The following is a 26,604-nucleotide window of genomic DNA, read 5'->3' on the forward strand; positions in this document are numbered from 1 at the left end:
ACAGGACATGCACATGCTAAGGGTGCATGGAGCTGGTACACCCAGGCATCACTGTATAAAGCATTTCAAATTCTTTGGGCATTGGGCTTTACTGACAGGAAAACACTAACTAGTGCTGTGATCTGCATCAGAGAGTTGCTGAGGTTCAACACTAACACCTCAGCTGGCAATGAAAAGCGATTCCTCCCATCTTCTCATCTGACTTTGTAATGTTAGGTACATACATGCATTCTCATACTCAGAACCAAGGATCAGCTTGCACAAGGGCTGCTCATACCCTGTGGAGAACAAGGATTCTTGGAGGAGAACAACTCACAGATGTGAATCCTGGATCCAATTCTAGCAGATACTAAGAATGGCAGGTTGGGGCTGACTTGCTCCTAACTTCCAGCCAGTGTCAAACAGCTGTCAGTCAGCACTAATTCCCTGCCCAATGAAGAGTCCACACCTGAAACGGTGGCCTAGTGTGTTTAACAACTCAAGGCCATACACAGACTGAATCCATTCTGGGAAGGAATACAATTCAGTTCTTACAGCCGCTACATGTACTTCCACATTTACTTACTAATTTTTTGTGCCTATTACTAAATTGTTACTGGTTTTATCATCACATCCAATCCTACTAATTTATGACTTCTCCATTGCAATATTTTATTAAGAGGACAGCAGCTTCTTATAGCAATTTTCAAACATATAAAGAAACCTTGATAAAGACTAAAGTGGAAAACCTGAGACCAGACAGGAGACATACCACATTTATTATTGTTTCAAAATAACTCCATGATGTAATGCATATAAAATGTATTACGGCATCAGGAAGTAGAAAGACAGAAGAGGTTAGTGTATGTGTTATTTGGGGAAGTCTTCCCAAGATCTCAGCATTATTACAGCATCGCAGAGGACAAGGACAAAGTTTGTGCTTGACAGTTGACCCTCTCTTTGCTTTGAATAAAAACCACAGCAACATGCTAGGTCAGAAGGAGCTTGTGGGATGTGGAGTCAAGTATGTCCAAGCTCTGCTTGGGTGTCTGAAGAAAAAAGTGACATGTTAGTGACCTGTTGACACCCGCTCCTTAAATGGGGAGCCAGGTCCATTTGTGACACAAGATATGCTTTCCTCAAACCACAATCTAACTTGTATCAGCTGAAATAAGTCCTCACTCTAAGTTGCCATCCCAGCAACCATTCCGATATTGTTAGTGACAAGGTACTCAAACACAGCTCCCTCACTGCCAAACTGCCACCACTGCAAACAGCAGGAACATGGAAGTATGTTTATCTGCTCTGATTATACACTACTTTGGACTCTCCATTCCTGAAGGGAATCCTTGCAATGCTGGGGCCGAAGTGGCCACACATTTCCAAGGAATCACATATATGTTGTTCTTCAGACTGAAGCGTGTGCATGAGTCTTTTCACAAAGAGCACGCTCTGCATGCTACCACAGATCAAAATAAACAATTCACTGTTGGAGTGAGCTGGTTTTAGCCAGAACATGATGGCATCACCTGGTTTTAGCCAGGCATGACAGCAGATCAACAGAAAACAGCAGTTCTGCATGGCAGGGAGACTTGCCAGTAATGCAGGACATGGCACTACTGCCTCCAAGTCACTAGCAAGCCAATCCTGAGTACTATGCTGGGGAACAGGAGCACAAGACTGATCTCACAACCAAGGTCCCAACTGCTTGCCTTTAGAAAGCACCCTGATGGCTGTCAGTGCTGGCAGGCTCACAAAGCTCCATGTCTTCTGACATCCCATCGAGTCAGATGCCCGGTTTCCCATTCCCAGCAACTGTGAAATGTTGCTTTGCAACCCCAGGCAGGGTCTAGGTTCCAGCCCAGACAGACAAGCATTTCAGAAATGGCTAGTTCGCTTCTGTTCTTTTATTCATTAAGTAGGCTGTTTTTACACTATCCTATCACTATGAAACCTACAGTTTTCAAGGCACAACATTATATTTTCATATTCCAGAAACTACAGAATAGTTACCTGAGCCCTATTAGCAATTCAAGGATGAATTTAGTCAGTAGAATAAATTCATCCCCAGTGAAACAAGGACAGAATGATGAGCACTTTCCAAGCCACAAAATACTCACTGTATTTGCACACTAGCTTCATCCCCACCCCAACAGCCTTAATCCAAACCATAACGCTCAGGCTAGAAAGAAGGCACCAAACCAGCTTCAGACAGCCAGAGCACAGCAGGTGAGGAACACTAGAGTAAAGCAAGGCTGCAACAATGACATATTTCACAGCCAGGACAAAGGGTCACTGAGAGAAGCCATCAGTGTGAGAGGAGCTGTGCAAAAAACAACGGTTAAATGAGCAATTTGAGCTGCAGTGGAGGGGCTGTGCTGAAACAAGATGATGGTTGGACCCACAAGAAGAGATGCTAGAAAAATAACAAGCTGGAGCTGAATTAGTCAAGGGTCTCCGCACATTTGAGAGCTTTCCAGATTAACCGTGAAATACAGTGAAGTAACAGACTGATTCTGGCAAAGAAAAACCCAAACCATCCTTTGTCAACATTGCAGAAAACACACAAGGGCAGCGGACTCCCCACACCAAGCAGCAGCCACGGCTTGGAGCAAGGGCTGCCCAGTACCTGTAGTGCCTGGTGTCCCGAATGGGCCGATCGCTGCCGAGTTTGTCGCTCTCTAGCTGATTAAAAGCATGCTGGCGGTAGGGGTCTTCTCCGGCCTTCAGCAGCTTTGAGGACAAGTAAGCCTTTTCGTCAAAACCCCTCCGGCTGTTCTCTCCTGGGGGAGCCCTTGTCATCTAGAGCAGAGACAAGCATCAGAGCATCAGGGAGGGCAGCTGACTCATGTTTAGACACAGATAGTAAGTTCAGACACATGTACACAAAGGCAGGTTGTTTGCCACACATCTAGAAGTGGCTCAGGTGTGGGGGAAGGCAGGACAGTCAAGAGCTTTGAAAGGAAAGCAGGAAACCCTTACAGATACTGTGTTTAACTGCCTCTCCGAGGAAAATTGCAGGCCTCGCTATCCTGACTAAGCTCGAGATGAAAGCTGCTGTTCCTGATGGACTTTGGCTCTGCCTGTGCTTTTCAGCACTTGTTACTCAGAACATTCAAGACTGCAGGCATCTGGAAACCCTTCCAGGCAACGCAGGTTTGAGAGCACCCTCCAGCCAATGTGGCTGAAAGACAGTATTTTGAGGAAAAACAGTTTCAGCCTTTTGGTAATCACTATCACATACGAACACAGAGGCAGCTGATCTAACAGGTTCCCTTCTGTGCCTTGCCCAGCTTTGCCCAATGTCATGGAAGTCCATGATAAAGTTGGAAGCTGCATGCGACTGTCTGCAGTCCCATGCAAGAGCTAGAACACCCGGGCCATCCCTCTCCTAGTTTTCCTCTAGCTTTCCTAGGCCACGGAGTCAGTGCAATGCCAGCACCTGAAGACAACTCCTTAGAGGCACCAGGAGAGAGGACAGGCACAGTTCTAGCCTATGTTGAACTCTTCGATATATGATTTTGGTTGGAAACAACCTAGAAACTGTAAAATATCAGCTTATAAATCAACCAGGATTGTTTATAAAATAGAAGTAGTTTAACAAATTATCTATATAGTAGCCATATGATATACCAAATTACAAAGAAGCTGTAAAATGCTCCCAACCTTGTATGAAGGAGTGCTGGAGCTCCCCAAAACTTCTGGAAAAGGTAGATTCTGGCACATCCACATCTCATCCAAAGTGCTGGATAATCCCCAGACCTCGAGATCCTTCTGTATAAAACAGTTTGGATACCCTCCAATACTAGGCTTGACCATGTTTCTCCCTCTGCTATAAGGCCCCTTTTAGGAGTTTTAAAAGGCGAGAGACCAGGGAGTGGTCCCCAGTATCACACAGCATTTTGGTTGAGCCATCTTAGTGGGCTGGGAAACAACTCAAGAGACCCAGCATCATGGCAAACTCCTTAAGCACGAGAGCACTTGGAAGAACAAAGATCTCTGCACCTTTCTCCAGGAAGGGCTACCCTGCAGTGCAGACAGCTCTAGGACAACCAGACAGTTGGATGAGATGATGGCAAATGAAATTCAGTGTAGACAAGTGCAAGATAATGAGCATTGCAAGAAACTAATTGAACTACTCACACACACTGATGGATTTCAAATGAACTGTGACCACTTGGGTTACAGATCTGAGTGTCTCCATGGACAGCTCAATGAAAGCCTGCACTCGGTCCACTGAGATGGGAAATACAGCAAATCAAGTACACACAGAGAAAACTGAAACCCTTGTGAACACTATTATATGAAATTAGTGACAGCTCAGCAGCCATGGCCAGAGCACAAGTTTTGTCAAACCAGTCTCTGGAAAGAAGCTACTGGAGGATGAAGAGAAATTAAAGGTTAGGATCGTTCCATTTGGAGAGAAGATGAATGAAGTGAGAAAAAAAAAAGAAGGTGGTCCATAAAATTTGGGCCCATGATACAGCCAAGGTGAGCCTGATGCCCAGATTTCCCTTTCTTACCATACAAGAACAAGGCATACGTCTTCTCACAGGAGAGAGGAAAAAAAAAAAGGCACTACTATTTTCAACACAAAGAAACTTACTCCACCACTGCACAACCAAGCTGCTAGGTATGGATTTACCCTAGCGCAGGACCCACACAGGCACACTTCGGAAGATCATTCTGCCTCCATTCCACCCCTCCAGGCAGCGAGCGCCCTGCCCTGCCGCCCTCCATGAGGGATGCCGTGGTTCCCCGCACCCCTCCCACGCCCACCGCCACAGCACTGGCGGGCACATCGCTGAGTGAGGGCAACAGCTCCGTTATCCGCACGGCTGGTTTCACAGCCTGCTGCCTAGACTCACCCTTGAAATTGGATTTTCAGTATGATGAGGGAAGTAATTACTTTCGTACCTCTCAAAATTGAAAAGCTTTCCTCCTTTAATTCATACTAGGAGTTTTATCAAACTTGGCTTCCATTTCTCTTTTTCCTCTTGCCCTAGAAAACAACACTGGTTTGTAGCAAAAGCGCTGCTTATCACACTCCTTTAAATATTTTGCACTTTGCTACTTATCTCTGTCTATCCAATCCCTGGAAAAGCAACAGCTGGTTTTGGTTTGCATTGCCAGGAACCTCTTGCACAATGCTGGAAGCAGCAACAAGCCTTCAGGAGCCATTTTGTCAGGGCACCGCGAGGACCAGGGGCTTGCCGTGGCAGGGCTCAGGGCAGGGCCTGGCAGCTAGAGACCACCGCACGCCCCAGCCAGGAGTGGGGCAGCCCCAGCCCTGGGCATCGGGCATCTCTCTGTGGACGGGATGGGGTACGGGCCCACCTCGGCGCGGCCCGTGGCCAGGCAGGGCAGGGCTGTGGGGAGCTGCAGGCCGGCCCTGCTGTGGCACAGGTGGGGCAGGGTTGGGGGGCCATGAGGAGCGGGCAGGGACAGGAAGGGCCCATTAGTTACCTCTGGGCCACGGCACATTTAAACTTGAAATATTAGGTTAATTCCTTTAGATGCTATGGTTCCCAAATTACTTCTACATCAAATTTTAACAGTCGTAAAAGAGCACTGGGGATTAATTGTCAGTTACGAACATTTCTCATTTTTATCTCAGCCAGTGTCTCTCTGTGCTCTCTTCAAACAGGGAAAAGGGAGGATTCAGGGTTGATAGCTCAGAGGGCCTAGCTTCAGCTTGAGAAAGACAGCTAATGAACAAGTAATCGAACATCTGATCTGTGAGCACCACGAAAACAAGGTAGTAAATAGGAGCCAACAAGACCACATCATGTCAGACCAATCTAATTTTCTCCTGCGATGGAGTTATCAGCCTTAAGGGTGTGGAGAAGCAGGAGATAGATACATGACTTTGGTAAGGTTTTTGATAGGGCCTGGTAAGGCTTTGTCATTAGCAAGCTAGAGAAATAATAGTCTAGATGAAACTACTGCAGAATGGGTGAAACTGTTTGGAAAGCTACTGCCAGAGCAGAGGGGCTGTGGTGAGAGCAGGTCTCGGGGGTTTGTTCTGGATCTAGTGCTATTCAGTATTTTCGTAAGTACCTTGAATACTGAGACACAGTAGGTTTGTCAAATCCATAGGAATTCCAGCAAAAATGTTAAACAGGTTGCAGAACAGGATTAGAGCTCAAAATTATCTCAACACACGTTTTAAAAAAAGTCTGAAAACAATCAATGCAATTTAATACGGGCACCACAGACCTCTACAGTTCACCAGGTCTGTGCTAACACAAAACATACCAGAAACAGCAAGGTAGCAGTTCCTTAGAAAAGCCCTAGATATTACAGCTACTTACAAACCACACAACAGCAAAGTCAGATCAAGAGAGGAGAGCAAGCTCTATCCTGAGTGGAGCCCAGACAGCTGTGAACAAGCCTGGCAAAGCAAATATAAATCTTACCTTTAAGGATTGACTTGCTTTATCAGATTATTTTCCTAGAATACAGGTGTTTGACTACAGAACATTTATCACCGTTAATTCAAAGCATACTTTATAGGAGCAGCATAGGTTCTCTAAGAAATAAGCAGTCAGTTCCCTGCCAAACTCTCTGAGGAGGGTGGACTGATGCCCACCCCCTCTGTCCTCTCCTTTCACGTTAACACCTCTCAATTCAGGAAGAAGTCAATATACGCAAATGTGAGCTTTGGGTTATATTAAAGGCACAGTATGTACAGCTGACTGCAGAGTCAAGTCTTCTACCACATCAGCAGCACAGTTCATACCCCTAAGTTCTTTACGTAGTTACACACTCTGTATCCCCACGTTTGAGGCTGGAACTAGGAGTGAGAGTTACAGGAGCAGAAAAGTTCCTGGCATGTTCCTTTTGACTGATGCTCTGGATATTTGCAACATGAAAGCAGAAATAAAGATGAATAGGCACTGGAAATGTGAGTGTCTAGACTAGGGATTAGCAAACTAGTTTGCGCAAATTCAGGTTTGTCCCAAACATTGCTGAGACCTCCAACACAATTCAAATCTCAGGAAGTACTGTAAATCTAATCTCATTTTACAATCTCATTTTCACATATCCTTTTACCTTTCAGTGACAGAATGGACTGAGATGCTCTTCTGCTGCTGAAAGCACAATCTTATTTGTGTTTTGACATGGTTTAAGAGACCAGAAACCACTTTAGTAGTGAAAGAAACTTTGTAAACAAGGGATTAAGGGAAAGGACTTAATGCCATGCACATCTAGGAAAACTGAAGAACCTCATTTTTCAACTAGCACAGTGATATTCCTCAAGGCCTGATCACTTGTGAAATAGCAAGACTGTAACACAGACAGTGCCACTCACTCCCATGTGTTGTCACTGTCTGCCACCAGACACAGGCACACCAGCTCCAACATTGTGCAAACAGCCACTGAAACCAGTGCACCTCGGGACTTCAGGGTCCCAAGATACAGTTTTTATAACAGCAGGTTCAGCCAAATTCAGAAAGGATAACCATACCCCAGAGGTCATGAAAAAGCATTACCTAGAGTAAGGTATGCAAAACTCTGAAAGGTAAGTGCAATTAGTCATTTTACAGTTACAGTGAAATTAGTCCAACAGCAGTTTTATATGACAGGATTTATACTTTGCAGCTCTTGCATATCATCGAAGCATAAAATGGTTTGGGTTGGAAGAGGCCTTAAAGATCTAGTTTCAATCCCTCCGCCATGGGCAAGGACACTCTTTCTTACAAGTGTTTAGTGCTAGCACAAGAAAAGGAGCAGGGGGCTGCCAGGCTTTTCTTAGGCATTAAGGTCATTCTCATGATTGTGTCAGCTCTGTCACATCCCAGTACCGAAAACCATCAATTACAAGCCATCCCCAGTAAGCATCTTTCCCTGGAAGAACTACCTGCCCAGGAAGGCCTAATAAATAAAGAAGGACCCAAAGCAAGCCAGGGAGTAACAACCTCACCAAACCTCCCCCTGCCCTCTCAAGGCTCCCCTTTGATTTGTCCCACTACTGCAGCCTCACATATTGCCACTGCCATGACCCCCAGTCCTCTCAGCAGAAGTTTCCCTCTGAACTGGCTTAATGCCAGCTTCAACCCATTGGATTGAGATACAGCCTTGCTGGCTGAACAAATCCTCTTCCCTCAGAGCAAAGGTCAGGGCCAAGTCACCTCTGTAAACCATGGCAGAGCTGCTGGGGCCCACATAGTATGAAATTTTTCTCCCTGGGCTCACTCCACATGCTGCATATGCTGTCCCAGCGACCTGAAGATAAGTCCCAAAGAGGACAGTATAACGCAGCACCACCAGCAGCAATCAGATGCTGGGGAGCACAGCAGTGCTTGGGGATGCTACAGAGAGAGGTGCTGCTCAGCTCTGTAACCCATATGTTGGCAGATGCATGGGCTATGAATGGCACAGAGCACAGACAGGGCAGGACTGAAAGCTGCAGCAGCTCCCAAGAAATTCCCAGGGAGCAAGCTACTCTTGATGGGCTGAACCTGCAAGACAGCCTCTCTTGAACGCCTGTTACCATAAGCACTTACTTTAGAGGGTATGTTGCATTTCCAGTTGGGTTTAGGCTCTTGTTATGTATCTCATGAAATAATCCATACACTTCTTTGAAAAACTGCTCAAAATACTTTAAAAGAAAAGGTTATGCCTGACAGCACAGGGCCTATTTTATTAATACTTTGTTTAACTGTGTAAAGCATTTTAAATGTGGTTTAGGAACCATGCACATATGGAACTTCTGTTATGAAACATTAATAAAAATTACCACAGTTAAATAGAACCATCTCTGTTCCTCAAAAAGTGCAAGTGCTGACAGAGGAGCTCAGAGACCGATTTAAATGTTTTGTTTGTAGCTTGCACAAACTGCAGTAACACAATGGAAGCAGCAAAGCTACTTGAATTGATCAGCTGCCACAGCAGCTAATTAGTCACAAGAGATTTCCTACTGCCATCAACACTGGACAATCTTGAGGCCTGCTGCCAGTTCAAATTGGGCTAGAAAGACCAGTGGTGGGACCCAAGCAGAGGACGTTTTCAATGTCTTCTGGGAAGAGGCCATGGTTGCCAGCTCACAGGGTTTCTCCAGGCCTTGTGACAGAGCAGTAGTTGCCAAGGATGGTGGGAGTGAGAAGCAAAGAAAATCTGCTGGGGCTTGCTTTCCAGCACTGCTACTTGCCCAGAGTGCCTCTCCACTTCCCTATTCTTTTGCACTGTCTTCTGGCACTTACTGCCTTCTGTGCATGCAGAGGCAATTCTCTGCCAGCTCTGCAAAACTGCATCTCTGCTCTCTTCTCTTTTAGCCCTGAGAAACCCTTTCTCTCTGTCCATGCCTCATGGCTAGGAAGTCATGGGATTCCACCAAACATTTTCTATTTCATTCTTCTCTTCTTCCCTCATAGTTTGTCAGACATTGAGCTGTTGACAAGGAAAGTGTCCTCAAGCATCTGGCCTGAAAAGGTGGAAATCCTATATAAGGCAAGAAAGGACAAGCAATTATTTTTCTGCGTTTGGTTTCTACAGCAGAGTTCTCCCTGCACTCACCAATTTTTGGACGCAGCTTTCAGAGCCTCCTCCAAGAGCCACAGAAGATAGCACAATGTCTTCCATGTTATTGCCTATAGACTGGATGATGTGAACATCATGTTCTCCTATGATGTCTGTCACAAGCAGACATGGGTTGTTAGTGTGAACAGTTTGTAAACAGGATGTTCCTGACTTACAGGTCACAACACCGTGTTGATAGACAAGGCTTGGCCGCTAACTTTCAAGCGGACTTACGACTGTTTGACAAGCTGGTCTTTTGGCCAGTTTCAGGGAAGAAAGTATGCAACATGAGAGTAAAAGAGTACAAGGGAAGTTTACAGGGGGAGCAGCAAAAAAAACCAGAACCCAAAAGCAATGAAGTTACTACCTCTATCATGAGCAGTGGTTCTGTGATAGCTTCACACACCACTACCTGCATGCAACTTCTCAGCATAGGTGGTGTCTGTCCTATTACAGTTCCAGCTCCTTGCTTTCATGTCTGAGAATCTTGCTTCTGAGGCAGCCATGTGGCCTCTGCCTAATAATCCCACTTAGCCATTTCTTTAGTGACTCTGTGGAGAAGCATCCTTCTTGTGATATTTCACCCTGATCTTGCACGTCCTTGTCTACAGGAGGGAAGAGATGCTTCCAGGAAGCACATCTGTATCACTCTGCCCAGGTCCCAGAGGTATGCAAAGCAGCATGAGTTGACAATAGAGGACTGACAAAAGCAACACATAGTGCATGAGCGCCAGCAGTACTGCACATATCAGTCTCATTCATTTTGCAGACAGCAGCCCTAAAGAGTGTGGGTTACTCGCTGCCACACATCACACCGCACGCAAACAAGTCACTTGCACACCCAGTGACTGGCTTCAGCAATAACCAACCCATCTCCACCCCCATGTAGACTAGCAATCCTCGCATAAATCATGCCAACTTGGATTCCCCACTGAATACAGTCCCGATGTATATTCATTTTAGAATGATTACCTGAGAAGCTGGAATTGACAATCAACCTCACATGTGGCAGGTGCATGATATTATTGGTTATCATACTCTTCTGCTGGCCAAGACAGATATAGCATATAGATATCACATATAGCAGGAGATGACTTCTGTAAAGTATGTCCATCTTTGACCCAGCTATGTAATCCTGAATCGACCTTGAGCAGATAGCAAGGGCTGGATCCTACAGAGGTTTCTGGCCCAGCTGCCCAGAGGAAGGAAGATATTGCCCATAAGTGGAGTGAGGGGACACAATGCCCTGGGGCATCCTTCTAGTCTTTTGTTTTTAGGAGCTTTGAATAAAGCAAAGCAGTGGAAGCCAAAAGGGCTTCAAAGGTAGATGCCCGAGGGCACTCTCTTACAAACAGCTCTGAGGAAATGAGGCTGCTCAGAACCACAGAAATCCAGACCCCAGATGAGGTGAAGCAGTTGCCAAGGCCTATTTCTTCCCTCAGTTTGAAATCTAATGCACACAGATGTCTGTTATGCAAAAGTGAAAAATCATACTATAATTTGTTTTTAATATATTTGTGACATTCACGTATATTGATTTTTGTATAAACACCCACATGTCCCGACACACATACATCTGGCTTCTAGGTTCATTCAATCTTATCTCATACTCTGGAATAAAGCCATTTATTCCCTATTTGGCAAATTCTGTTACGGAATGAACACTGCCATTTTTGCTGATAGAAACCTTTATGCTTTTATGTTTCTCTCCAGAAGAAAAACAATGTGGAGAAACCCCTGAAAAATAGTGAGGGGATGGTCTCCAAAACTACAGAGTATCAGCATGAGAGAGGAGTGTGAGGTCTGTGGGGTTGTTTTTCCCTGAAACAGCGCTTGTTTTCCAAGCGCCTCTCTATCTGTAAATATCCATGACAACATGTGCTGTCAGGGAGAAGACAGACATGACAGTACACTATTTGAATACCTAAGGGACTAGGCAGTTTATGATTGCACCCGCACCAGAACAGCAGCATTGTCAGGAAGATATCCCAATGGGTAGCTGGGGACACAGTACCTCTGGGAATGAAGGCTTTGTACAGAGAAATTATGGTCACGTGGACATGACATGCACGCAGACATCTGTTCAGCATCACACAGCAAACCTCCTTAGCAAAAGCCATCTAGGTTAATTACTATATATAAGAATATTGCTCTGCTAAAGTTTATACATACACAGTTCGTGAAAATGTGTTTTGAGGTCCTTCAGAGTAAAAAAGGCATTATAGGAAGCTGCATTTTTTCTTTTGGAGAAATATCCCAGTCTTCACAGACATTCAAATACGTAAAGAGCATCCCCGGGTTTCCAAGTGATTGTGAATTATTAAAGAAGAAAAAGTAACAATGCTTTGTTACTTGTCTTTGAAGTATTAGATACTCAGTGGCCATTTAGGCATTACCTGAACCCTGATTTACAGCATCTGTATCATGACAGACTGACATATATCGTTCTGTATCAAGACAGATGATATCTTCATGATTACCTGGTAGCACCCATGAAGCCAATAAAACAGTTCAAATGAGGGTGGTCTAGGTCTTCGTTAAACATATTAGCCACATAAATCACATCACTCTATGCCTACTCCCCCCCCAACGCTGTCTGCACAGCCACAACATGTCTATGTGCCTCCCCTGCTGAGGTATTAATCTATTCCCTTTGAACTCAAGCGACCTACATACAGCCTTTTCCTCCCAGTTAATCACAACTGTCTAGGGTGACAGATGCTACCACAGACATTTTCACAGATAAGGAGAAAGCAACTTTAGACTTCATAAGCCGCTAATGTAGTCAGCAGTGAGCTAGTTACCTAAGAGATGAGCAGAGGTCAGCTAGCACTGAGGAGTGGGCACCGCTCACCCAAAGCATTACAATATTTTATTGTATTAAACTTGGAGCTCATTTTCTTTGCCTTCAAGATCATGCTGTAAGGGCTTTTTGCTAAGGCTAGAGAAAGGATGTTGAAGTACCTTTTAAATCATTCACCCTCAAGAGTTAGAGCTTTAAATGGAGACTAGAAGATTAAGAACAAAATAGCGTGGGTTTGCAACTAGCCAACACTCACAATGCACAAATACTGTGCACATGCAGAGCTAAGCCACAAAGACAAGGGGACGTTTCACACCCCTGCCAGGGACAAACCCAGCCCCACAGCAGGAGATGGGAATTTCTCCCCATCTTCCAGCATGCAAAGATTTTTCCCTAACTTGTTTTTGTTACTGGGTCATGTCTGAATATTATCCAATTCCACACTACCTCTCTCCTCTTTCCCTATGTTAATGACCAGATAGATCCTGTTACAGCCTCTCACAGATCGCTGCACCACACAGGTGGGAAGCACGGCACATCCTGCAGAGCGAGTCAAGTGGCAGACTGGCCTCAGGGAGCCACACTCCTGCCTTTGGGCTAGCTGGGGTACCATGCTGCTCCTGCAGGCTGGCCCACAGCCCCACAGCCTGCACAGAGCTTGTCTTACCAGGAAAGAACACACGGGTAGGACACAACCTTGACAAGTCAGACAATTTACCTTGATGCTCCACACCATTCTCCCTCACATTAGCTTTTGAACATCACACAGAAAGGCTCTTGGCAGGCCCTGTTGTTTGGGAGTTAGGCAGGGCCAATATGAAAATGCAACTTGTCTGTAAACCAACCAACAAACTGGCATTTAACAGAGTGACTTAGCATAACTCCTCATGTTGCCATTGAACCATGACCTGGCTTCCTTGAGAAGTTCAAGAATGACCTTCAGCTCACAACGCAGACTTGTATTTTGGAGGTTCGAAGCCAGAAGATCTACCCCCAGGGTCTGTACTGGTACTCTCTCTGCAGCGACAATAGTGATGGTGTATTTGCATCCATGACTTATTACAAAAATTAGTTCTTCCATGCAAGGCTTTGTTCACTCAGATATGTTCTCTGCCGCAAATTCAGCCCTGCAGCATGCAGCATTGTCTTCTAGTAGTGGAAAAATTTGAGAAAATCAGGTCGTTGGTGTTTTGTTTTAGGAGCCAAATGATATTCCATTTTAACTGATCAATTTTTCAGTTACTGCATTGCTCCAATTCTAGGACTGTGCAATCCATTTGAACTGACAAGACCCTCAGAGCCGTGCTCTTCTCCTGCTTGGGTCTCCACTTGCAAAGTCATTAAATTCACCTCCCCAATAGCAAATTTAATCAAGGATGCATACCAAGGAAGAATCATGCAATGGGCTCATATATGCCTGTCAAATATGAAAAACCCCTGTGCTATGCTATGCAGGCCTGTCATTCTAGACTTTAATCACATTATTAATAGATGCCTCCTCAACAGCCTCTCTGCTCTGCCCTTTAACCACTGACAGCCAGGAAAGAGCTGGGCATATAAGGAAGAGCGGAACCATTGAAGCAGGCATCACAAAACTACACTCAGAACAAGTGTGGCTAAAACCACTGCTCATGGGAACACAGTTCTCCCCTTGCACAAAGCACTGCAGTCCCTCACACAGCCACTTGTCTCATTCTGCAGGTGCAAACTGCAGCAAAATAAAGCCAATTATTGCAAAGACCAGCAAGGATCTTTAAAATCCATTACTCTATCAATTCCCATCCAGTACAAAGGACAGCCACCACCTGACTCCTGTCACAGTGCTCACAGTTCTGTTGCAAGTCTCATGAGATCCTTTCATAAAGATGCAACTCATGGGTTATATTAGGGGAGCTCACGGCTTTTCTTTTGAAAGGATAATTTCTTGCCCTAATAGTTGCAGAAGAAAAAAAGGTGGATACCTAAAAATTCAAAACTCAGAAGGTGAAGATAAAGAACACAAAACTTGATTTTCCAATCAAGTAATATTTGAATGTTTGTGGTCAGCAATAACACTGCTACAGAAACCTCGGGCAATTAGCTGGGTTTTGGTCTGGCTAAACTGTTTATTAAAAGATATGTCTGACATTTTCCTCCACATATTAAACTAGTGAGTTTTTTCCCAAATTTCTTTTTTAGAAAGCTGCCAGAGCCCTGCAGCCCAGTCCCGCTTCCCTCACGTCACACAAAGACTGCACTCCTGACAGCCTGCCCCCGCCACAGCTGGCTGGCTCACAACCCAGCCACCAGCTCAGCAGTTTCCACAGTGAGAAAGTTTTCAAACTCAAAGTTCATGCATGGGTCATAACAAAAACGTGGGTGTCTGTTTCTGATAGCTGAGGCTGTGATCCTAACCTTTTACTTCCCAGAGGAGTGTTGTGCAAGTATAACCAATGCTGTCAAGGAAGATAATTTTCCCATCTCAAGATCCATTGGATACTTTTTTAAAAAATCTTCCTCTTCCAAAGTATGGCAGGTGAGTATAACCAGTTGGACTGAGTGACCTCCATTCATGGCTCAGGGCAATGTAACAGCCTCGCTACCTCCTACTGCCTAGGAGCACCAGCCAGGTGCATTTTCCACCCCACACATTTATTTCACCAAAGAGAGAACACAGCTCCAAAAAGATGCTGGTCCTGTGATGGTAAAGAATCTGGCCTGGGCCTTCACCAGCCTTCCTAAATATGAATGATGAATAAACCTAGATACATTCAGTCCTGTCACAGCTCCATGAAAACCACAGGGTTGCTCACGAGGACGAGCTCTGCTTCCTCTTCTCCGCAGAAAGCAGCATGAAGCACAGAGGCTTGTGTTCTGAAGAACACAATGTAAAAGTCTGAGTGTGCTGTAAATTAGTAGTGAAATCCAGTGGCAAAATTCCCAGTGACATCAACAGGACAGGATTTCAGCCACAACAAAAATATAAACAGAGAGAAACACACACAGAGAGAATAGTCATCAAGGCCCCAGTTTTCCACTACCTTCCAGTCATTCGCACTTGCAATTTTATTACAATCTATTGGAAAAATCAAACTGCTTAACACACTGCAATTCCCCTTCTTCCAAAGCTTTATTTGCCCTGGAAAATTGCTTATGTCTAGAAACTACTTTAACTAATATATTTCTAAACAGCCTTAATTACCCAGAAGACAAATAATTTATAAATTTCTAGCTGAAAGGTTATGGTGGCGAGGTAAAGGTTAAATGTAATACAGCTTGTTAGAGACACGGAGTCTGTAACACAATTTATTTTCTCCCAAATAGAAAAAGATGTTGAGACATTCTTCACATTTCTGGCTTGCTCTTGCTGAGTTTTAACATTTCTGGCTCCAGAAGGGAACATGGAGATGAACAAACATGAACAAAGGAAGTGTGCTGACAGGTTTGTTCAAAGTAGGTTTAAAAAAATTCATAAAACCAAAAGCAGAGATGTGGTTGCAAGTGTGGGGGACAGATAGCACCAAAGATATCACAAAATAAACTTAGAAGAAACAAACCACCCAAAAACTTGAAAGAACTGTTATAGACAAGGAACAAGATGTGGGAGGCCCATCCTTAAATGACAAAAGGTGAATGTGAAGGAGGAATTAGCTTGTAATTCTGCATTACACAGTCTGGAATAAACATTTCCTTTTGTAGGTGGTTGGATGTAAAAGGTATATAATGTGTATATATACATATATATAGAATAATATAAAAGGTATATAATGAGCCTGAACATGGCATGAAACTATGGACTGACAGCACGCAGGCAGTGTATTCACCTGCATGCCCTATTTCAGACAGTCTATCCCTGCCACTGCTGGAGGTGGTCTGACCAGCAACACACCCAACATCAATAAAAAGCAACACTCTTCAGAGCAGCAGGTCATACTGAATAAAATGGGTTTAACAGTTCAAATCTTATTTTTTATTAGCATAAAGGCAGCAGACAGGAAGATCTCTGCAGCTGCAGGGTGTAAAGCCAGAGCATGCACAGCAGCTCTCATAGTAACGTTCTCATAGCAAGCCATTGAGTAATGTTCACTGCCCAGGATCCAGCCAGTTGCCAGGACAGCATGTTTCAATCTTTCTCCCTAATTAACAGATGTTTAAGCAACATGAGCTGATAAAGGGCTCTTAACTGTCTGTCAATACATATACTACTTTATACAGCTCTCCTCCTTGCCCCTTCCTCCTCAAACTAATATTAAAATGCGTATTTAAAGTTGTGGAGTTGAGTGCTCAGCACAAAGGGCAATCCTGAACTACAAGTGCCAGCACAAAGCTAGTTCTACCATGCATGTCCACTACAAGCATTAATTGGCATGACAGCACATAATTACATGCCAACATGTGCCCTGACGCAGGAGACTGAGCTCCCTGGAGTTCTTCCCCTGCTTCCCTACAATCACATGCAAAGCAGAACAGAAACAAGCAGAATGCTAAAAGCATCCAGATCAAGTCCCCAGTGATATCGCACACTCAGTAGCTTCAACAAATTTGAAACCTGAAATGACAGTCAGGAAGAATCAACCTGCGACATGGTCCCGAGGGAAGCCAGAGCAGCAGCAAGCCAGAGGAGTCCTTGCATTACAAGAGGCAGCTTTTCACATGCTGGGGTCCTTTCAGGATCACCCCTCAGGGAGGGCTGCAGGGAAACAAGACCTCTTTTAGGAGGCAACATTTTGAGGTCTTGTTTCCATTTCAAAACCAGGCCTTCTCAGGACAGGTCATTTTCTCTTCTAACATCAGCCTTCATGATTACAGTGGGGTCCCCTACACCTCCGTAACTGCCCTGGTGGAAGTTTTTTCCCCTTCTTCTCCTGTCCTGTTATGCAGTCCTGCCATATTTCTTGGGAGATGCTTGTGAAGGGTAAGATGGCTATCTGAGTTATGAAGACACCCGATGTTTTAGGGGTACTTTGGAAGAACCAGCTCCATCTCAGCCAGAAACTCCAATCTATGCTGATGATGATGGAAAGCTCTCCCCTCCTACTTCACTGATATCAACGCTGCCCGTAACAGAGTGAAAATGGAAAACAAGTAAAAAAGCAGAGCAAAACCCAGAACCACTGCACACACAACTAAACACCATGCCAGAGAAGAAGCTGCCTCCATTTGCCTTCTCCCAGGCCTGCCGTTGAATGTGCTGCTGGAAGCTGCAAATGGTACGCTATATGCAAAATGAACTTGTCTTCTCCAACTAGTCAGAGCCCCTCAAAAACCCCATGAGAAGTCAAGGTGTTCTTAAACTCAAAACACAGGATATGCCAGCGCATATCAGCCATTTCTGCTCAGCTGTGAAGTGCATTTGGCCCCTCATCTTTCATTGCCTGGGTGGGCAGCAAACAGGCAATGACAGATACGCACCAACAGCCTGCAACTGTTCCTAGCATGCCTCAAGCAGAGGGAGCAGTAGGTCTCATATTTTGAAAGATCCCAAGGTATCATAAACCCACTGCTGTTTCCCTTTACAGCATCATTTCCATCTGTGATTGCATATGCAACCACCAGGGCACAGGCTATAAAGCCTAAGCCTGCAATTGATACAGAGATCTGTCTGCATTTCTAGATGTTTGTTACTGTAGCAATACCACAGTAATTTTTAGGGTTTTTTGTTGCTTTTGGTTTTTTAAAGCTAGGTTCTTATCCAGTGCAAACAGAGCCAGTTCCCAGTTATGTGAGAAGGAAATTAATACTCAGGACACGGCAGAGCCTGCTACCTGGGAGCAGGGTGCTGAGAGGAGATGCTCAGCTCCTGCCTCATGCCCCACTGCGATTGCAGGACTCTGCCCACTGCATTCACCAAAGCCATTTCAGATGCCTACAACCAGCACAGTGTTGCTACCTACCCACGCTGATGAGTATCATGCTACTGCGCCTCCTTACCTTCTCGGGGAGCTCTTGTCATTAACTTTTCTCAGAACAATCATCGGCTTGTTTATGAGCATCCACTTCCAGCTTCTGCCCTAAACAGCTCAGCCAAAAGGAGCTTACAAGACCAATGCAAATAATGTAAAGTCAATTTTTCCTTCAGTGCTGAAGTCTACTTCCAGGGCCTGGTAATCTACAGAAACCTTGAAAAAACTATCACAAGACTCTTTTCCAGACCTGCCATATCAACATACATTGGTCAACAGTTTGGTTTTCAGCATGCCATTCATGGGCTACTCCAAAGCATCTGAAAAAGATGAAACAACTTGATTGCCAGGTATTTACCCCCTCAAATGTAACTAACTGAGGGCACGTTCAGAGTCAAGGATCCCCAAGGGAGGGTCCTTCCAGAAGCAGAAAGAAAGGTATCCTTCTGCAAGAAGCCTTTTTTTTTCTTTCTTTCTTTTTCTTTTTTTTTTTTTTTTTTTTACTTTAAGAGCCAAACACTTGGTACATTTGGGTAGTTTGGGAAAGCCGACCCTTCAGCAACCAATATCCCAACCAGGTGGAGAAGAGCACAGCAGCACACTCTTCATTAGAAACCAGCAGTTAAGTTAAAGAATAGAAAACTGTTCACAGCATCAAATCTTTATAGAGTATATCCATCATAAAACAGAGCAATTTTTGCACATCTATCCTCCTGATTTGCCAGGAATGCATGCTATCCATTTCCATATGCCAGTTCACAGAGGATAACTGCCTGGTACTGTTCCTGCAAAGGAAGGATCAGTCCTTAAACACAGGTAGTAAAGGTTTGTACTGCAGCGCTGAAGGCCAAGAGTTGATACACATCTGTCAGTCATGCGGAACAACAGAATGAATGATTTTGTTAAAGGAAGATAGAAAGGTATCTTTCAAAAGGCCACTGATCTTTAATCGCAGATTAGGAAAGAAATCATGTTTCTCTTTGCAGGAAAGTAAATGATCTTCCTGACCTTCCTCACCAATAGCGAAATTATAGCATGTGACAAACCGCTTCAAAAAAAGCTGCCTTGAACAACTGACAGACCATGCACCATGGTGAAGGTAATGCAATAGCAATTTATATCTCTGCATTAACCAGTGTCACACAGTTCAAATCCTACTGTGCCAGGTCTGAGATAAAATCATAGGCATCTCTTTTCTCTTGACACTTATCTCAAGAAGGCTGATTAACTTGGGAACATGGAAACCTCTAACAAAATCTCAAGGGTCGAGGTACTACAACTTCACTTAGCCGTCGCAAGCAAATGTTCATTTATCGTGGTTCTAATCAACGGAGTTGAAAGTGGTTCACTAGTTCTTGCAGATGGAGCCTCTGCTGCAAGGTTCAGAGATCACCTCCAGCTAAAGAGAGCTCTACCTGCTGCAAGTCACTGCTGCCCTGGTGACTTCATCAGAGGGTACATGCATGGGTCATCCCATCTTGGGCAAGCCCACCCTCACACAGGAGGGGACTTTTACCCAGCCTGTCCCCAGCTCTTGGATGCCCCAAGGCCTGCTTAAGGATGTCCCAGACAAGAGGAACTGGAGAGGAAGGCAGGCAGCTGGGTCCTGGAGCCACCAGCCACCAGCTCTTTCTGCAGGATGGCTCTGGGGCTTTTAAACTAAAGGCGTCCAAGATGGACCTCTGCTTGGTGAGGACAGAGGTGCACCAGCCAAACTGATCAGGTTTGATCTCTTATTAGGTAGGTATGTCAGTTCCCTTGGTAGATACAGGGAGGTCTCTCTCTGACCTCCAGTGATTTTATTCAGGAGATGAAACAGCTTGTCACTATTTCATTTGTACCACACAACGCAGCAGGAGAAACACTAGATCTGAATTACTACTTCAAATAAAACATGAATATAACTACAAAGATGATGAAAATCCTCTGTACTGAAAAAAAAAAAAGTCTCCAGAAATTATCACAATTAAAATATCATTACAGCATGTACTCATAGCTGGGCTGCTACATGAACCTCAAGGCTGCCAGTATACACCCACACAAACACATACACATCTCCCAGACAACTGAGTTCAGAAACTGTGCACATAGCCACACCTCAGGTTTCCTAAAACATCGGTTTAGGAAAGTCTACAGGGATGTTTAAATAGCTGCTGTTCTCTGCAGGACAGAGGAAAAAGCATAAGGAAACAACAAGTTGGTCCCGTAACAACTTTCCACCCAGTCCCTCCACTCAATGCTAAACTGGAGCTGGTGATGCAGCAACCATTCCAGCAAACTATCATTTTTAACCTGGTAATATCTTAACAGATGAAAGCTCATACAAGTACTTCATCACCCATTGGGTATGCCTTTAACAGACTTCTATTATAACCTAAAGAGCAATATGCCAGAACCAATTCCCAAATGACTGATAAATTTTGGAGGGAAGCAGCAAGTGAGAAAAGCATATATAGAACACCCATCCCCATCCTCCATTTTCCTACACGCATTCACCCCTTTAACCTGTGTGAAGCAACAAGTTTGAAACCAAGAGGGAAAGGAACCTCCTCAGCTTCTTTTAGTTGATAACGACATCATGTCGTCCATCCTTCACTGCACATTTCCATGTACCACTTCCAGGCAAGTGAAAAGTAATCATCCTTCTCATAAGCCTTCGTTAATACCAGGTTAACAACAAGAACTGTCTTTGCAGTCAAGTCATCTGAAGCAAAACATTAGAGAATGGTGTCTTCACCTCCACCCAAGCGCTTTAATCTCGAGTGCAAACAACAGTGGCAACAGAGCAAAAATGCTTTTCCTCAGGGACCACAGCCAGCATCCAGCAGAGACCAGCTTGGCTTTCATTCCTCCTGTTTCCCTCTACACTCCTTCCAAATACACCTCACATCCTTCAGAGTCTTCCCAGTCCAGTCGCTGGAAGATGACCCCTCTGCCCCCAGCCCTCTCATGACCTAGCAGAGCCCCCATCTTCTGCTGGTACAGGGCTGTACTGGCTCAGACACTGCCTCTTTCACAGACCAAAACGGAGGCAGTACCCAGGGACAAGGAAATCCAAGCATTGTTTGCAGATGGAGGGACATCTTGGTAAGACTACTTTCTCCTGTGTTTCTTGACCTGCCAAGCAGTGTCCCTACTGGCAGCTGGCAAAATCTGGAGGAATGGCATAGTTGCTCATGGTAACCTCCCAGAGCAAAATGCAAGATTAACAACTTAACAGAGCAAGAGGTGCAGTCATAAGTGCCTGCAGGGTCTCAAATCAATTATTCTGGCTTCTTTCAGTGATCTAGCACAGCTGTCCATCTCTTCTTCCAGCTGCATGGCCCCAGCAAGATCTTTTGGAGGACACAATCAGTGATGATCACAAGACCACAGCAATGTATTGCAGAGCCCTTGAGAAGTGGTTAACACCACCTTTCCATCTCAGCTCAAAGGGAGAGCTGCAAAGCAGGAAACAGCTTCATAAAACACCTACTTCCAGGTCCACCTAAGTCCTTCATCTGAAAGACCTTGCAAATCTCAAACCCAAAGCATTTATTTTATTTAACTGCTTCCACTCACCATAAGGATACAAAAGACTTGGATTAACTTTTTTTTTTTTTTTTTAGAAAAATACTGTCCTACAATTAAAAGCAGGTTAACAGTATTCTCTGCCTGGCAACAGCCACTTTAAATTCCTATTTTTATTCTTTTGTGAGCCAGTGAGGCAATTTTACATTACTCACATCTTAAAAAATAAATTTTTCTAGATAAGAGTTTAATCAATTAATCCTCGGTGCTTTACATGAGATTTTACACAGAGCAATCCAATAAGCTATGGATTGTCAGTAAATTCCTACCGATTCTAACTAAATTCTGATCTGTTCTAAGGGTCTGTAACTCTTGTCCTCAGACATGTGACAGATCTTAAAATCATTCATGTCTGAGCCCCCAGATGGCAAGCTAGACATTTAAGAAACTGCACAGAAACTATTCTGGGATTTTATTTTTTTTTTCTGGACAGAGAAGGCACCATAGCCTACAGATTCTTCAAGAATCTTAACAACTACACAGCAGTCTCCTCCTCTACCGGGAGTGAGACGCTGCACACTTGAGAACAAGGGCTGGCAGAAATGCTTGTTCTATCCTCCTTCATTTTGAGATATTTCTTCAAATGCCAACTTAATGTCCACTTAAACTTGAAAAACCTCATACTCAAATAAATACATCTTCCAGGCAAGACCTTCTATCAATTATATTTGGCAGAGGAGGCACTTTCATCCCTAACTCGTGACAGGAGAGCACAAACGACAAGGGGATAAAGAAAATTGCTTAACACTTTAATCCCAAAAGAAAAGCGCAAGAAGCGTGCAGAGAGCATCTGCAGTAAAGCACTCACCGAAGAGCAGATCTTAATTAAACACACAAACACTGCCTCCTCTCTAGTCATACCGCTGATCACCTAGCTTTTGAGCTTAGAGGACAGAAGCTGCTGAAAGTCACAACTTTTACATACTGTGAGAACCAGAGTGGGATTTGGCCCACTACGGTACCCAATTGCTACAACACTGATCTCGTCAAAACACACTTTGTCCATTCTTCTTGTAAGCCATCTACATGGGCTTGCCTTTCTGCCTCTGCCTTCCACGCTGGCATTGCTCCTCAAGGCTCCTGGGGTGAGAGCAAAGTCTTTGCCAAGTTAAAGAAAGTCAAACCTTGTCTCTGTGTGACAGCTTCCATTCAGTCACTTCCTTTCTAGGTGGGGGGAAACAGTTCTCCTTAGTAATCTGTTTATACCATGACATCTGTCTGGAGAGGGAGAAAGAAGACAAACCAGCTAAAAGAAAATTTCACTGAGGAGCTGGATGGAGGTTATTGGCCAAAAAAACCCCACCAAAACCAACTCTCCAGTGGTCTAATTGTTCCCATAGCTTCAGAGGAGAGCCCTGCCGCACCTCGCTGGCAAGCATTTCCAATAATGCTGACATGATCTGGAGCCAGCAAGATGTTCTTGCATTATTCTCTGCAAAAGATACAGACCCTTCAAAACCTGAATGTAAGCAATTAATCTTTGGTGCTGGAAGCTAGGCTTCACATAGAAGAACACGATAATCAATTTTAATCTCTGATTCTTGAGCTTCGCATAGCCAACAGACTTTCTCACCTTTGGACACTTTCAAAACGGCATCCCTTGGCCAGCTGAGGGAGGACAGAGGGGAGAGAAGAGAGATGCAAGATCTACTTGTGCCCCAAACTAAGCCATTCATTTCAAAGTTATCATAGTAAATTATCTTCTTCCACTCCATCCCTTTCTTTGCTAGTGGCAGTATGAGAGCGGAGAACAGATATTTTAGGAGAGGGCACCATAAAAAATTCAAATGTGCCATGATTTTCCTCCTTTATCACTGCAGATCTAGAAATTCTTGCATATGCAAGTTTTAAGTATCTCCTGATCAGCAGATAGCAAGCCTTGTGGAGCTACCTCAACTCAAAAGTCAGTAATTTGTTAAATAATTACAAGTATAACAGTGGCAGCACAGCAATATCATATGGAATCTCATCTCTGTCTGCAGACACCAAGGACTGCCACATTTCATAGAAATAGTAAACAACAACAGACACATTCCTGCTGATGTAATTAATCTCTATCCCCTGCCATATTAATGAGAGAAAGATGCCCATGTTTATGATGAATTCTTCTAATTAAGAACCCTGTGCAAATGGCATGCATCTCACTCGAGGGGTTTTGTCTAAACCAGGAACCCAGTTCAAGGATAAAATTCAGTTGCATAGCTAGGTAAGCACAAATCACAGTGACACTTTTCCTTCTGCTAGGCAGGAGCCAATGAACCATTCCTGGACAACTCGTTAACTGTTTGCCTCATTTGAGCCACTCATTACAAGAGCCTTCACCCCGCAGCACTGCAGGACATCTCATGCGCAAACTGAGACCCGAGCACTCTCAATGCTGCATCCCAAAGACACCCCAAGAGGAGAAGCGTCATCCTGGGGGGACAAAGTATGCTGGCACTGTGCATTAGTGGGGTATATTCACATCACTTTTCCTTTATCCACCTCCCCTCCCCTTTAAAGGCCATAAAAATACATTGCTTTCCCCTGCTTCAAACACCATGACTATTTGCACATGCACCGAAGCTCTAGGGAAGAGGATGTCAGTCAAATGCCCGGTGGGGAAGACGCTCAAAAAGAAAGTCAATGGAGCCTGAGCAATCAGTGTAAATCAAGACTTTAACCTTTTTGAGTCTCCCTCAGACTCTTCATCTGAAAAAGAAGATGCCTAGGCACTTACCATGTTTCTGAGGAGTCAAGGGCACCAGACATGTCAATGCAGAAAGTGTTTATTACCAAAAGTACCAATCAAAGTGTCTCAGTCTTACTGTCTGTGGGCTGTTTTCACTGTAGAAACGATTGGGCAGAACAGATGTCACTACTAATCTGCTCAACGTAGAAATACAGATCCACTTTCAGCCTGTACATCTTTAGAAGATAGATCCTTGGCTTGGTGCAACATCCAAGTCCCAGCTGATCTGACACTACAAACTCAGTCATAACTGTAGCAGCCAGTACACCAGTTTCTGGTGCATAAAACAGCAGTTTCTGTTTATTGACCAGTGGAGAGAAATCTGGCTGCCTAGCAGCTGAATCAGATAGAAGTAGCTCCTTTCCCATGCAGCAAAGAAAACGTCCAAGGAAAATCATTGTCTATCTGCTGGTCTCTGCAGTAACACTATTAGGCCATGACATATAGCCAGGTCATTTAACATAACAGAAAAAAATCCACTGATGGGATTTCCCTTACCTGAATGGGAGGCAGGCTCTTAAATTAGCTCTGGAGCAGCAGACAGGCCTTTCTAACAGCAGTCCCCTCCTCCCAAACCACAGATCTTCAAAGGAGGTATTGTGGCTGAGCTCCCTCTACAGCAAGGAACAGCCACCTCCAGCCCAGTGATATTAAATCCTGCTCTATAATCCCAGAATCCTCAAATAATCTCTCCTTCTGGTTTCAGACCCTGAGCATTCAATCTGGCTCAATACAGACTAAAACCACAGCATTATGCATCCTGTATATTACATTGTCAACCTATTTAACAGGACAGAGGGAAGGAGGAAGCTATCGGATGGTCTCCGTACCTCCCCAAACAAGCAAGAGGCCTGAAGAGATTGCGTGCCTCCTGTGGGAACAGCCCACACTATCTGCAGCAAGGCTGCCTAGATGATACAGTTAATTTTAACACCTCTGCTTTCTGTGACTGATGCAAACAACACCATGTGTGTAAAGAGGAAATACAAAAAACCACCACCCTTCTTTCCTAATAAACTCAAATAGCTGAAGAGACAAGATAAGAAATAAAACATTAAGAGCCTACATATCAGCAAACATTCAAACGTTTTAAACATATTTTAATACTTCCACACCTGCCCTACACTAGGAGCACACACTAAAGACAAAAGTCCTTGCACCTCGTGCTTCTTCACACATGGGGAGCACCAAGGAAGCTCCCTGAAGTTCACGTAATCTAGTTCAAAAAAACAAGGAGAATATTGCCCATCACCATCATGCTCTCAGGAATGCACCAGATGTATTTAATTAAAAGCTAAGAGGCATTTCTTTTTAAACTATCAGTTTTTTGAGAAATGTGCAGTGACAAGTTCTTTTAGGTCAACACTTACTAAAGCACAGCATACCTTTCTCCTTGCCAGATTTGGTGTCTGTCCGGTGGACAGATAGCTGAGCTGCCTTCTAGATGTCATCGAAGACATTTCCATGCAGTTATTTTTCATACATGCTTTGGTAATGCTGGAGGTACTGAACTGGCAGCAGAATTGCAAATAGTTCTTACAGAAGCTCAGCCTATTGGGAGCCTGAGTGGCCCTACCAAACAGTTGGGAGTTTCCACTCATCCTTCTCAGAAGCAAAGGTATTTCCTTCAGATCATCACCGTTTTCAGTCTATTTCAGCCATTTTTTTCCCTGTTAAGTAACTCCAAAGAGCCCATTTCTGCTTACAGTGCAGATCCATTCTGAAGAACCAATTCTGCCCCAATCCGATAGCGCTGTACGGAGATGCTCAAGAAGCAATTAGCAAATCTATGTCAAACGGAACAGACTTCCCTAGGGACTTAAAGCTGCTTGTGGCTGTTAGGAGCTTGAGGTGACATACTGCTGCTGCCCCACAAACACTCCTGACACAAAACTGGGGTGTGCAGTAGCAGCAGATGTCCTACATTCAGACTCCTGTTTGCAGGGAAATGAGTACAACTGGCTGAATTCACCCTTGTAAAATTCTGCTCCTACAAAAGTAGATGCTGCTCTTTGCGCTTGTATTTGACTATTTATAACTTGTGGCAAAAAGGCCATCTGCCCGGTCAGATGGTATTGCCCATTACAACTTGTGCCACGTGCCATGGACAGGCATAT

At 44.3% G+C, this 26,604-nt stretch overlaps 1 protein-coding gene across 1 annotated transcript in view; it reads right to left on the bottom strand.

Annotated features, from left to right (window-relative positions):
• The window catches only part of GALNT16 (polypeptide N-acetylgalactosaminyltransferase 16), a 76,949-nt gene that overhangs the window by 37,088 nt on the left and 13,257 nt on the right, over positions 1-26,604 (bottom strand). Inside the window, exon 2 of the mRNA XM_037395649.1 lies at positions 2,609-2,781. Coding sequence (XP_037251546.1) covers positions 2,609-2,781 — 173 coding nt within the window. The remainder of the gene's footprint in view (positions 1-2,608; positions 2,782-26,604) is intronic.

The sequence above is a fragment of the Falco rusticolus genome, chromosome 7 (genome assembly GCF_015220075.1).
Source record: "Falco rusticolus isolate bFalRus1 chromosome 7, bFalRus1.pri, whole genome shotgun sequence".
Lineage (NCBI taxonomy): Eukaryota > Metazoa > Chordata > Aves > Falconiformes > Falconidae > Falco > Falco rusticolus.